Source organism: Silurus meridionalis, chromosome 3, assembly GCF_014805685.1.
Source record: "Silurus meridionalis isolate SWU-2019-XX chromosome 3, ASM1480568v1, whole genome shotgun sequence".
In the NCBI taxonomy this organism is placed as follows: domain Eukaryota; kingdom Metazoa; phylum Chordata; class Actinopteri; order Siluriformes; family Siluridae; genus Silurus; species Silurus meridionalis.
In genome coordinates, this window is record NC_060886.1 from 6,896,014 (window position 1) to 6,911,013 (window position 15,000).

The window sequence follows — 15,000 nt, forward strand, 5'->3', positions numbered from 1 at the left end:
TAACACACTCTCCATTACTTTGCACTGTTGACCCCAGGTACCTGAACTCCTCCACCTTCACCACCTCTTCTCCCTGCAACTGCACCACTCCACTGCCCTCCCTCTCATTCACACACATGTACTCTTCCCCTTCTCTCCAGCACATACCTCCACTTCTCCAGGCTCTTCTCAACCTGCTCCCTACTCTCACCACCAATCACAATATAATCCGCAAACATCATAGTCCACAGAGACTTCTGTCTGACCTCATCCTCTAACTCTTTATTACTTTGCAGGGTAGAATTACAACTCACAAATTATATATACATATAACTGCCAATAAATAATTGAGGGGCAATTCCGATTTATACAGTACCATCTCTGTATTCCACGCTTAAATTCAAAAACAGAGAGAATACACACTCCTTTTTTAATTTTCCTGAATACAGCACATCCTAACAGCTCCTGATAGCTTTTCCTGAACTCTGATAGATTTTGTTTGGGCAAATCATAGCAATACGGAGATGAGACAAAAAGCATGGAAAGGTTAAAGAGAAATTTCAACATCTGAAAGATAAAAACAAAAGCAAATCCTGCATTCTGACTTAAATCGTCCCCCATATACCCCTTAAATCTTACATCTTTCATTCATCCGTGATGGAAAACTGAAGGTCTATACAATATTATGTGCAAAAAAAAAAAAACATCAACATGAAAGCAAATATCGTTGTTTTGCTTTTTTTTCCGAACGCTTAGGAGGACAGAAGGAGATGACGAATTAAAGCATGATGGCTGTCTGTTGGCAAACGTGTCGGGTCTTTGAGGTTTATGAGTCGGCGCGAGACGAAGGTCGTCTGGCAGAAAAACGCAACAAAACAGCAACTATATCAGAAAGAATGTTCACTCGAGACTCTGATGCATTCAGAGAGATGTTCAGAAGTGATGCCATCACACCTCCCCTTAAACATCCTTTTATGTTTGTTAATTAATGTGTTTAATACTGTAAACCTTATTTCTAACTAGTTTGGGGATTTAAGAAACAAGTTTTGAATAAACAAGACGTTGACAAAATTGATAATAGGAACATTACAGCCATAATAAATCATAGTACTTTGGATTTATATAAAGGCACATACTTTTGTACGTTTACTTAAGTAAACATTTAAAAGGAGCACTTTTACTTTTACTGGAGTCATATTTTACCAAGTGTATCTCTACTTTAACTCAAGCGCATGATTTGTCCATTACTGGTATTTGTGAAAGTCTAAGGAGGTTTCTGAAATGTTCAAACCAGCCCATATTGACACCAAAATTAAACCACCTTTGGGAGTCTTACTCAAGGATCCAATTTGGTGACACTGGAATTGGAACTTGAACGTTCACCACTAAGCCGCCATTTTCTAAGAGCACTATGAGACAATATACTGGAAATCTTGAAAATGTAATTGAATTAAATTTATGGAACAAATTCAACCAGTGAAATGAGACAAAAATGCACACAAACCTGGTCTGAATGTGGAAGTTGTTGGTTGTCCCAGTGTGTTCAAAGTCGTGAATAGCAGCAGCAAACACCATGGCTAATATTTCCAGTTCGGTGAGCCAGTGCTTGGACACATCATAGCACAAAAATGTAATTGCAATTGGTATAAAGTTTGAAAAATGACTGTTTACTTATCATGATAATCTTGGGCATAGGTCTAGAAGCAGACCTTTTTCAGAAGCTCACCATAATACCAGTGTGGAGCATCAGATAGTGTGCGGTTTGGGTAACATCAGCAGCGTGGGTCAGGTTGTGGTAAGGATTTTTGTGCTTGCTGTAGCCAACCTCTAAAGCCTCCACAAATGCCACCAGAGAAGACACAGGTATCTGCATAGGGCAGAAGCAGAACAGGGCAAAAAACTATTGAATAGGATGTTTTTGGATGCAGTAGAATTTCATTTTCTCTTCACTTGGACTAGAACACCCAAACCTGTTCCATCATGACAATGTGCACAAAGCCAGCTCCATCAAGATATGTTTTACATATCTAATTTTTTAGTCAGGTGTCCATGAACTTTTGTGTATATTGTGTTTTACTATTATTATTCCAGGTTACTCAATGCAATGGTGAAACTGTAATGAATAGACATTCAGTGCCACCGAGATGAGGACGGGTTCCCTCTTATGAGTCTAATTTCTCTCAAGGTTTTTTCTCATTGCATCTCAGGGAGTTTTTTCTTGCCACAGTCGCCTCTGGCTCACTCTTATGGATAAACTTACTATTATAAGGAACAAACTTATAGGCACTAAACCTACATTTTCTTTTATACAACTTAAGAATCTTTGTTACTTGTTCAGCCGAGAAAGTGTCTATTGTTAAGAGTGCTATAGAAATAAAAATAAATTGAACTGAATTTAATTTGAGAACGAGTCAGTTGTACTTGTGTACTTTTTTATACTTTGCACTGACTCCTAGCAACTCTTATTTAACTGCATAAGTCATTGTTATTCCCACAACTCGCTCAAAATATTGGTCTTTCACCTTCATGAAATATAACCATGTAACCGTCCTGAGAGATGCACAATGTGATTAGTAAAACATGTTCAATTATGGGAAAAGCCATAATGCTGACATTAATGGTTCTGTATTTGGCAACTGGGAAATGGAAACTTTGAAAACTACTGCATGTCTTACAGTACACTTTCCTTGAATTTCTCTCGCTGCTGTGCTTACACAGATGGATTACACTTTTGAATACAGTATTCGAGGACCTCAGACATGTTCGTCTACACACAATAGATGTACATAAGGTTCAACTGTGTATTTTAGTTGGATAGATGAGAACAACACTTGTGGTCAGAGGGATAACAGTGTAATTTTTCTAAATCCTCCTGCTCTCAGTGATCATCTACCTCATCCTTTATGTCTTAACAAAGCCAGGTATAGTTTTTTTTAAGATTTCCCTGCCATTTCTCTTGCTAATTTAATCACCTAAAGAACAAATTCACACCCACCCACCAATCAGTCAACTCTCACTTGATTACATGACAATTAACTCATTTTGATTGATCTTCAGCAACCACTTCCTTCTGGTCGAGGCTATATTTATTGAGCTTGTTGCAAAAAATTGTAAGAATAACATCTTGGGAACAACACTAGTGCTTCAGAAATTCAGCAAGATACAATAGATACAATTCAGATGTCATGAAAAGGACTTTAATAAGGCAGCCTTGACTAAAAGTGGAGTAAAGACTGGGCTTTTACATGCATGAAAGCAAAATAACTATGAACTCTATATCACAGCCTTCTATAAAATTAAATAGTAAGTATAAAAAACAATAACAATCTTTTATTTGTAAAGCAATGTACTGCAAGTTATTTTATAAGAACCTATAATAAGTTATGGACAATACACCATGTGGGCATTTGTAGACATCTGATCAAAGGTGTTCAATAGGGTTTGTGGTCAGAGCTCTATAGCAAGTCACTGAAAGTTCTTCCACTCAAACCCATGTAAAGCCATATCTTCATGAAGCTAGCTTTGTACACAGATACACTGTCATGATTGAACAACTTTGAGTCTCTTAGTTTAAGTGAAGAATCCCCTATGGCTGGAAAAGTTAGGTGTCCTAATTCTTGGTCTATATAGTGCATTTCTAAAAGGCATACACAAATGTGGATGAGCGTGCAGGATGGATTGAAAAAAGGAAACCCAAAAGTGCGCAGTAAGACTGTGTGCATGTACTGTGTGTGTAGGTGTCATCTCTGCAGAGCGAAACCTAAACTTGGATTTCCCAGCATGAGTGGGTCCAAGTGAAACAGCTATTTTTGTTGTTAGGTGGCATGCATGTGTGTATATATATGTATGTGTGTGTTTTTGTGATAAGAATCTCACAAACCCTGAAGCGGTTGATCAGGTCGTATCTGGTAAGCAGCTCATAAACCAGGAACTTCAGCGCGTGTTCGCTGCTTGCCTCGTGAAGCGTGAAGACATCAAATGACCATTTATCAACGTCCTGCGAACACACAGTGTGATATATACAGTATGATACCAACATTTTGTACATTTTCAGTATTCAACATTTTGCGTCATTGAAACTAATTATTTAAAAGAACTATGTGCAGCTAGAAGTAGTTCCACAGCCTAAGGATGGAAGTAACTTAAGAACTTTCAGGATGAATTTGTACTGCAATTAATTACAGTCTTCTACAATGGCTCAGGACCACAGTTTGCATAACAGTTCTGCATTTAAGTACCTAACACTGAACAGTAAACCTCAACAATAATGGAACTGTAATGAATGGACAATTGGTGCAACTCAAATGAGGTTGGGTATCCACTTGAGTCTGGTTCCTCTCAATGTTTTTTCCTCATGCCAACTCAGGGAGTTTTTCCTTGCCACTCAAAATGATAACGAACACACTTATAGGCACTAAACTTATACATTCTCTTTATCTTCATAAAGCTGCTTTGAGACATTTTCCATTGTTAAAAGCACTATTCCAATAAAACTGAATTGAAATATAAACAGAAACTTAAAGCAGAAAATTTACCGATCAGACCAATCTGAGTCTGCTAGATGTGCATGGCCCCTGTCTGAGACTCCCAGCTGTTATTCCACTTAAATTGAATTGCATTTAGAAGCATGAATGGTGAAAATCAGGATTGTTCAATGCACCAAACTACCCAGTTATCAGCTTTCTGGTTGGTGAGAGTAAAGATTATTTATAAAAAAAAAACACTTTGCATCAAAAGAGTAAAAAATCGAAAGGTGGATATTAACATATTAAAGTTAACATGTATCTTGCATGTTTTATCTAATCATAAACAGTGATTGATTAACACTTTAGATGCACTCATTTCCAGAATATGCAGCATTTTCAGAAAGTATTTAGACCCCTTTATTGTTTGTTTCAGATTCATGCAAAAATGCCTCCAATTACATTTTTGCCCACGAGTCTATTCTCCACACTTCATAATAACAACGACCAGACTTTTTACATTTATTGTGAAAAAGAAAAAGGCTGAAATATCATATTGATTTAAGTTTTCAAACCCTTTACAATGTACATCTCCTGTTCTTCAGATCAATCCCATTTCTGTGGGTAGTTTAAGATCTTTCTAATTTTTGATCAGAGTCTGTAGTTGGGGCAAATTAAATTGATTGGACATGATTTGAAAAAGCACACACCTGTCTAAATAAACTATATTAATTTAGCTAAAAATCTGTATCAAAGCAAAAACACAGAGGTCTAAGGAACCGAGTGCAGAGCTGAGATAGTGGATTGAGTGAAGGCACAGATCTGGGGAAAGCTACAAATACATTTCTGATGCATTAAAGAATCTGTACTGCTGCATCTATAGTTCTTCAGTGAAGAAGTTAGAAAAAACAAAGCTGTTCTTATAGCTGGACCTCTGACCAAATAGTGGAGCAATCAGTGGAGAAGGGCTTTCTGACCAAGAATCTAATGTTCACTCTGGGTGAACTCCAGAGATCATGTGTAAAGATAGGAGAAGCTTGCAGAAGGTCAACCATCACTATGGCAATCCACTGATCTGGGCTTTATGATAAAGTGACCAAACTAAAGCCTCTTCTCACTGCAAGACTCATGAACATACAGTACAATTTGGGGTTTTGGCTTTGCCTTTAAGAGCAACTGATGTGGAATAAAAATAAAATTTCATTATTAGAGAAAAATGTGGACATTATGTATGCTTAGATAAGCAATGAATAACACATGACGGGCCCTGCTTTTATATGATCATAATAATACACCCCGGGGAAGTGTGATACGGCCTGGCATGAAGTGTATTATTTTAGTACAACAGCACGATCTGAAGTGTGAAGTGTGTCTAATGCAACAGCAATTTTCCAACACCAGCATCACTCTCTCTCTCTACTAAACAAATCTCACCACATCAATGAATATATTTTATATTTTTCCCAACAAATAAATCATTATTAGTCTTAAATTATGTAGAGCAGCTGCTGTACATCTCTGTGTGTATGATCTGTTACCATGGAAACATTACACAAATAAGTCAAGTCAGGTCAAGTTTATTTCTATAGCGCTTTTCACAACAGACATTGTCTCAAAGCAGCTTTACAGAATTTAACAGTTAAGATGAACGATGTGTATTCATCCCTGATGAGCAGCCATGGCGACTGTGGCAAGGAAAAACTCCCTTAGATGTTATAATGAAGAAACCTTGAGAGGAACCAGACTCAAAATGGGAACCCATCCTCATTTGGGTAATATCAAGAGTGATAAATAAGGAAATAAAGAAATTAGGGGGGGGAAAAAAAGGAAATAAACAAACTAGGAAAAACTCCCTAAGACGATACTAGGTAACCCCTTGCAAGGAACCAGACTCAAAAGGAATACCATCCTAGTCTGGGTGACTCTGAATATCCATTTATTATGGGTTCATCGTTGTTAAAGTTATCAGCTGTTCACTGCTGGACTATTTGTGACAAATGTAATCATATGACATTTTAGCAGAACTGTTCTTATTAATTACAATCTCAAGCCATATCCATGGGTCTTAATTGGAACCATCCACAATAGTCGCATGTAACTTTAGGCTTTTCATGTGGACCCATTCTCAGCAGCAGCAAGTTGTTTCCAATGGTTTGCAAATCCCATTCAAAAGCAGGTGATCAGGATGGATCAGGCAGGTCTGGAGAGCACAATGGACATAATCACTGGTGTATATAGATGTTTATTATAAATGTATAATATATGTACTGTAACTATACCAACCAGATATTATGACATTATAACCTTATTACCAGTGAAGGAAATATCCCTGATTATTTCTTCATCATTTCACCTGTTAGTGGGTGGATATATTAGGCAGCAAGTAAACATTTTGTCCTCAAAGTTGACGTGTTAGAAGCAGGAAAAATGGGCGAGCGTAGGGATTTGAGGGAGTTTGACGAGGGCCAAATTGTGATGTCTAGACGACTGGGTCAGAGGATCTCCAAAACTGCAGCTCTTGTGGGATGTTCCTGGTCTGCAGTGGTCAGTATCTATCAAAAGTGATCCAAGGAAAAACAGTGGTGAATCTGCGACAGGGTCATGGGGAGCGAAAGTTCCATGTGGTCAGATCCAACAAACGATCTCCTGTAGCTCAAACTGCTGAAGAAGTTAATGCTGTTTGCTCGACAGGTCAGAACTGTTTTGGCAGCAAAAGGGGGACCATCACAATATTAAACAGGTGGTCATAATGTTATTCCTGATGGGTGGCCATAAAGTCATGCCTGGTCAGTGTATACTCAAGCTATTCTGTTGTTGATAAAACACATTTTCTGACCAATAAGTTACATTAATTTTTCATTTCAGGCATTTCAGTTCTCCCTGACAGCCATTTTTGCTTTGTGTATGGAAGGACCTGATTTCAGATGCATCATTCATTTGAAATAGATTTTGTTTATGTGGAAGTATAATTTTATGTTTATGTACTTAGAATGAATGAACAGAACATAAGACTACAGCAAAATGTAAATACCATGTAGAGTCTGGATATTTGATTTTGATTGGCTGAAAGGTGTGCATTCAATCTGCTGTTATGGTTGTGCAAATGACCATGGTATAAGCAGGATAATCAACATTTAGGTGCTCTGTGTTGAGTGTTTTTTTTTTTGCCTGTGCATCGTGCATCAGGATTGTGAAATGCACACCTTGCTGTAGATGATTTTTTACATAAACTGCTTATGTGTCCAAAAATAAATTCCAGTTTCCAATACAAAGCTTCCTGTACTATGTAATAAAGACAAAGTGTACCCATAGCAGCAATTACAAATGAATTTGGACTGTATTTAATACAACAGTCTGTTACAATGACTTAGGACTGCAATTTGCATGACAGTTCCACATTTAGGACCCAACACTGAACAGCGCATATCGACAATGAAAAAGCAATCATGAAAGGACATTCTGTGCCACTCAGATGGGGATGGGTTCCCTTTTTGAGGCTGGTTCCTGCCAAGGTTTCTTCCTCATACCATTTCAGGGAGTTTTTCTTCTCCACAATCACCATTGGATTATTCATTAAGGATAAACTTATAAGGGGTTAATGTTTAGGCACATATAAATTCAAATATTATAACATATTTGTCTCTGTAAAGCTGCTTTTGGGCAATTTTCATTGTTAAGTGCTATACAAATTAAACTGAAGTGAATTGAAATTACATTTACATTTATTTTCTTGCCCAAAACATTCTTGTTACGAAATGAATTACTTTAAAGTGGACAGAAAGAAATGACAGGCTTTAGTAACATGTTTTAGATAAAGCCAACAACTAAAAAGTAAGATAAAGCATGCCATAACGATAGCAACAAATGTATAACCAGATACCATTAATCCGTGTGTACGTCTGTGTGTAGAAATTTTGCTCAATAAAATGACAGTACATTTCCTTACTTAAAAGCAAAAAAACTCATAAAGCCTTTATTTTCCTAACACAGGCCATGGTGTAAATGAGATAACAGCTGAAACATCCTGATAACAGAACATAATGAACTCAGCATCTCGTTATGGGGCCCTCCCCCCTGCCGAGAATGTTTTATTATCTCTTACATAACACCAGGCCATTTTACACTGCGTGTCCCTCAACTGATTCATTGCACTTTTAGCACACTTTTTCCTTTACTACCTTTAAAGGACATTTTTTTCGCCATTTCCGATTCATCCAACACCTCATTATTTAGCTCCTTCAATAAACCGTGTATTTAAAAACAAGAGCCAACTGTGAAGAGAAGATTCACATCACAGGCTATTCATTTTGTTTCTTTAAACTAACATGAGCAATACTTTAGGATTGGAATGAATTAAAATCCCAAGGTATAGTTACAGGAGACTTTTCATTCGCCAGTTTTTATTAAAAACACGTACTTTGTGTGCCACAATAGAAGAATAAGGAACTTCTACAGGACCACCACTGAGTACAGTTTAATCAAGTCATGGATAGCAGTGTATGATGCTTGCTTAAGTTTGCTGGGTTTTTCGAACACTGGAGAATATTTTATTTAAATAAAAGACTGCAATATACAGAACACTGTACAATCTGACCTTCTTACAAAAACAAATTAAAGACTGTCAGGGATTTAAAAAAATACAGAAATAATGTCCTATGCAAAAAGTACTTCCACAAAGCAATAATATCCATAATACCCCATGCCTGCAAAGCTTTTGCATAGAATAATTATAATTTCTGTTGGATAATTACAAGCAAACAAAAGAAAATTAAACCCACACAACACAATGATAAAAAGTTATGTTTGACATGCCCAAAGTTTGACATGCCCAAAGATTCATTCCGAAAACCTGTACATGTATGGCATTTGCTAGACACCCTTATCCAGAACGACTTACAACTGAGCAGTTGAGTACTTTGCTAATTGGCCCAGCATTAACAAGCTGGTGGTGTCAAGATGTGGACTCATTAGCTTCTGTTTAGAAGTCCAAAATCCTTACTGCTAAGCTCCCACTTCCCACATTCTCAACCTAAAACAATCATGGTGGTAACTTTGCTAAGTAGCTAATGAAAATATAAGGGAATGCAGCATGATCCTTACTGTCGCATGTCACTTTTTAACTTTGTATTAATATGTGCTCAGCATTTTATTTGAAACAGTCTGTAATGCAATTATGGAATGAACCTAGCTAAATGGTGGTTAACATCTGTAGGTTACTTTTGTAACCCAGGTTCCCTGAGGGAACAAGGCGCTGTGTCGAAACGCTTTGGGAACATGCCCGAGTGTTCAGGCTCTAAAATAATCAGTCAAAAATTGTCACCGGCAGGGTGATGTCACGACCAGGAAGTATAATATACACATGGAGTGAGGTGAGCGCCAGCTTCTGTAATGGAGAAGGAAGCACTGCAGGGACGCCAGCAGTGTAAGTTAGCATCTTGTTCCCTCAGGGAAGTAGGGTTACATACGTAACCTAGAGACGTTGCCTTTCAGAAACTCGAGCTGCGTTGAAATGCTTTGGGAACTAATGTCTAATCACACCAGACTGACCAGTGGCATTCCTGGCCCTTCTGTCCCACTGGGGTCCAGGTTGTAGAACAGGACAAAGGTCAGTGGGGTGGACCAGCCCGCAACGTAGCAAATGTCTTAGAGGGGAACTCCAGAGGACCAAGCCTTTGAAGCAGCCCATGGACCTATAGACCTAGGTGTCCAGTCTGCGTACCTGGCACAGCCAGTTCGATTTCTCCTGGTCTGGGGCCTAAAACAGAGGAGGATAGAATGCCTGTAACCTTACAGGTCATGGGACAACCAAGGATATAGTTGAGGATGTGAATGCCCTGAAGTCTCAGGAAGACCGGAGCCGCATGGACACATTTTTTGAAGGTGCGGGGTGAGAGGGCAAGGTCAAACGGAAGAAAACAATACTGGTAAGCTTCACAAGTGAGCAGTTCAGCTGATGTAGATCCAAAATAGGACGCAATCCACTGTCCTTTTTGGAAACTATTAAGTACCTGTTGTAGAACCCGGACACTTGTTTTGATGGCGGGACCACCTTAATGGCCTGTTTACTTCTCGTTCCACAACCAAAGCCTTCTCGGTTCCCACCAGAGTGGGAAGAACCCCATAGAAACGGGCGGATGAGACTCAAAATGAATCAAATAGACTCGCTCTACACTGGAGAGGTTCCACTGATACAAGTCTGGCAGAGCTTTTCAGGCTGCCAGGAAGTTTCTTAGAGTATCGATCTCTCAAGACTGACCTCTGGTGTGCCTAGAGCTAGGGCAGTGCCCTGAAGTGACTCTAGGACTCGGCGAGACTCGGCGAGTTCTCCTGGACCACTACTCAACTGGGTGGAGACCAATGAGGACGCTCGCTGGTGCTGGCTGTGCACTAAAGCACATTTAGTGGCATCGTTAACGGACCAGGTCCCTGAGGTGGCAGTGCGGGCACCAGATACTTCTAAAACGTCCTTTGTTAATTCTCAGATCTGTCACTTCACGAGGCTGTTTCTGTACCTCCCCATGAGAGTGGCAGGGGAGGTACTGCTAAAACACTGGCACCTGTTTCTTAGTGAGTGGGGCATCCAGCAGCACGGCCCTATCCCTGTCAGACATTTCCAAGAGAGTGAGCCAAAGGTGCCTCTTAGTCGAGACAAGGGCAGTCATGGACCAGCCAATGGCCCTAGAGGTCTTTTTATTGGCTCTGAGGACCAGGTCTGCCATCTGATGGAGCTCGTGAACTGGCTGCCAGTTCGAGGAGTGCTCTCTGGGAGTGAAGCAACTGCATAAAAATGCGAGCAGAATGTGCGCAGCACAATGAGCGTAGTGCAATATGAGATCTGCAGAGAATTTGAGCCGAATGTGCACAGAATGTGCGCAGCCAGCTCCCTCGGAAACCGACCTAGCTCCACCCCAACTCCATAGCTCCTCGAGCCTATCTCACAAAGCGTGCTCCCCCTCTTTAAAGGAATAGAGGTGGAGCTAATGCTCTTGTCGCAGGAGAATGAAACAAAAGAAACGTGCTTCTGAGCCTGTGAGCAAGTGCTGGACCGAGCTGGTAAGGGTGGAGAAAGGGGCAAGTCCATCTCAAAATCTTCTGCGAGGTCCATTTGCGAGCCCCAGGAACTGGCGCGACGCTCGGCTTCAGCGAGAGGTTGTGAGCACTCCTTGAAGAGTGCCGCCCGGGAGCAGAGCAATGGCATTGACATGCAGCTGGCTCTCTCTAGAACCGACTTAGCGTGCTCGCTCCCAGGATTTTTTTTCTGACGAACAATTGACAGACAATTCAACACACACACAGAGCACTTCGTGAACAAACAGAAGCTGGCGCTTGCCTCACTACATGTACGTTTTGTACTTTCTTTTGTGACGTCACTGGCCTGGTGACGGCCAGCGTCCAATTTTTGACTGATGTAGATGAGGAGGCCTGGGGTGCAGTCAATGTTCCGATTGATCTTAGAGGCATTCAATAGAGTTCTATGAAAGAGAGCGATTTAGAAGGAGATCTTCCACCCCAACCCATATAAACTATATCTTCATAGAGCTGGCTTTGTGCACAGGGGCATTGTCCTCCAAGAAGTTTGTCAAGTTTCCTATTACTTTTGTCTATATAGTATATGGTACATAATAAGATATTATTATATTTTGTTGTCTTTACATTTTATTTTTAAGTTTTAAGCAGAGAAAACCAAATGAATGTGTGAATTTATGATATATTACTATAACCCAGGAACGTGTATGAAATGAAACGCACTGAATACCTTTAGAGCAAGGATCACAGCTGGTGGATATGTCAGCCCGGCCATGTTTGACGTCCTCCTGTACATCCTGTCCAACACACACACACACACACACACACATCCACACAGCCTTTTATTACTATAAGGACAAGGTCTGCTCAGAAAAGGTCACATTTAACTCTGTCACACTGTGTGTAAATCAGAATATTATTATACTAACATCTATGTGCTAATACATAGACCATGTGAACAGAAACATTACTTTGGTACTGTATGTAATGTATTAATATATTAGAATTGTAAAGCATAGCAACTTCCTGTATCTGTACCTGAGAGAGAGAGAGAGAGAGAGAGAGAGAGAGAGAGAGAGAGAGAGAGAGAATGAATAGAAGAAAGAGAGCGTTCCATTGCTAGAATTTGACCTTGACTATAGATATTACTTCACACATCACAAACTTTGCCATGCATTTCCTTGATCTCCACCAAGAATTTCTGTAAAAACCCAAAACATAAATATTTCACTGTGCTTCACGATTTCTGTTATATTAGAATGTAAGGAGGAAGACGTGGGATTTGGGACTGACAAAGCACTGAGCTTGAACAACCCATTTCACAAAACATACAAACTGCCTTTCAGGTGATTGTAATAGTTTGAATATATTTATATTTATTTTCCACTTCAGTGGTCAAGTAGAGCGAATGCAAGGATCAAAGATATAAAGTATATTTCAATTTATATGCAAAATAACGACAAGAAAAAGATAAGTAAAAACAAATCTATATTTCCCCAAAGTTCTCAAAGATTCCTCAAGCTTGAATGATGTGTGCAGTTTTCCTGATCATAAATAAAAACAGTCTGTACTCTCTGAAACTACTACTTATTTGCTAATTTGCTGCTATGATAATTTCCACTCTTCTGGGAAGATGTTTCCACAGATTATGTGTGCATTTGTGCTCATTCAGACACAAGGGTGTTAGTAGTCAGGTACTGATATAGGTGAGGTGAGAAGGCCTGGGGTACAGTCAGCTTTCCAAATCATCCCAAAGATTAATGGTCAGAGCTCTGCAGCAGGAGATCTTCTACTTTAACACATGTAAATCATCATCACCTTTGTGTGTGCATAGGGACTATGCATAGTATTGTCATACTGGAACAGGTTTGGATCAAGTTCAAGTGAATAAAGAATTAATGATACTGCATCCAAAGGTATAACTTTCATGGCTAAAAATCCAGGTGTCCCAAACATTTGTCCATATAGTGTATTTACAGCAAGAAAAACAATGTCCATAGTTTATTATAAAAATCAGTGTGCTGTATAAGCTATAATTACCTGTCTTTTCTTAATGAATTAGGATGAAAATAGCAAAAAATAGGACAATAAAATAGCGGCCTGACAATGGGAAAAAAAATTATCATATTTTCAAGGTACATTTGAGATGAGATCAGTCATTACTTCAGTGTTTTAGAAAACAGAGTTAGAGAGAGGGAGGGAGAGAGAGAGAGAAAGAGAGAGAGAGTGGAAATGATATATGGATTTGTATTAAAAAAAAGGAAGTGAAGCATGGTGATTAGGTCTTGTCCATCTCTGTGGCCTTGAGCGAGCTGAAACTGTTTTTCACATCAGCTGTGATCATAAATTGAGAAACCAAGAATGACAGGCAGAAACTAAAGCTGGACACTTCTTTTAGCTTGTCCTGGAGCAGCAGTGTCACAGACAGGCAGTCTAAATCAGCAGGCTTTCCTACAGGTCAGGAGGGAGTTTGTCCAACAAAGAGCAGGAAGAATACTACAGTATATATTTAAGACAAGCACCAAATATACATTACACTAATTCCAACACTCTCCCTTTAAATGGTGGTCATCTGAAATAATCCTAATATGATCCTGCAAATTTAGAAAATGTTGTTTTATCCAGATCCTGATCCTCACATCCTAAACTCCTGCTTCATCTAAAACCTAATTATACCATACTAAACTCCTGCTTCTTCCAGACACAATCTCCTCATCCCAAACTCCTGCTTCTTCCAGACATAATCTCCTCATCCTAAACTCCTGCTTCTTCCAGACATAATCTCCTCATCCTAAACTCCTGCTTCTTCCAGACATAATCTCCTCATCCTAAACTCCTGCTTCTTCCAGACAAAATCTCCTCATCCCAAACTCCTGCTTCTTCCAGACAAAATCTCCTCATCCTGAACTCCTGCTTCTTCTAGACAAAATCTCCTTAAACTAAACTCCCGCTTCTTCCAGACAAAATCTCCTTATACTAAACGTCTGCTTCTCCCAGACAAAATCTCCTTAAACTAAACTTCTGCTTCTTCCAGACAAAAGCTCCTCATCCTAAACTCCTGCTTCTTCCAGACAAAATCTCCTCATCATAAACTCCTGCTTCTTCCAGACAAAATCTACTCATCCTAAACTCCTGCTTCTTCCAGACAAAATCTATTCATCCTAAACTCCTGCTTATTCCAGACAAAATCTCCTCATCCTAAACTCCTGCTTCTTCCAGACAAAATCTCCTAATCCCAAACTCCTGCTTCTTCCAGACAAAATATCCTAATCCCAAACTCCTGCTTCTTCCAGACAAAATCTCCTCATCCTAATCTCCTGCTTCTTCCAGACAAAATCTCCTTAAACTAAAATCCCGCTTCTTCCAGACAAAATCTCCTTATACTAAACTCCTGCTTCTTCCAGACAAAATCTACTCATTTTAAACTCCTGCTTCTTCCAGACAAAATCTCTCATTTTAAACTCCTGCTTCTTCCAGACAAAATCTCCTAATCCCAAACTCCTGCTTCTTCCAGACAAAATCTCCTCATCCT

General features: G+C 39.3%; 1 protein-coding gene across 2 annotated transcripts in view; it reads right to left on the reverse strand.

Moving 5' to 3' along the window:
- pde1a (phosphodiesterase 1A, calmodulin-dependent) overlaps positions 1–15,000 on the reverse strand; it is a 95,914-nt gene that overhangs the window by 7,264 nt on the left and 73,650 nt on the right. For both annotated transcript variants that reach the window (XM_046845866.1, XM_046845867.1), the window contains 4 exons: positions 12,199–12,265; positions 3,860–3,976; positions 1,706–1,846; positions 1,484–1,584 (listed from right to left, as the gene is read on the reverse strand). In XM_046845866.1, coding sequence (XP_046701822.1) covers positions 1,484–1,584; positions 1,706–1,846; positions 3,860–3,976; positions 12,199–12,265 — 426 coding nt within the window. The remainder of the gene's footprint in view (positions 1–1,483; positions 1,585–1,705; positions 1,847–3,859; positions 3,977–12,198; positions 12,266–15,000) is intronic.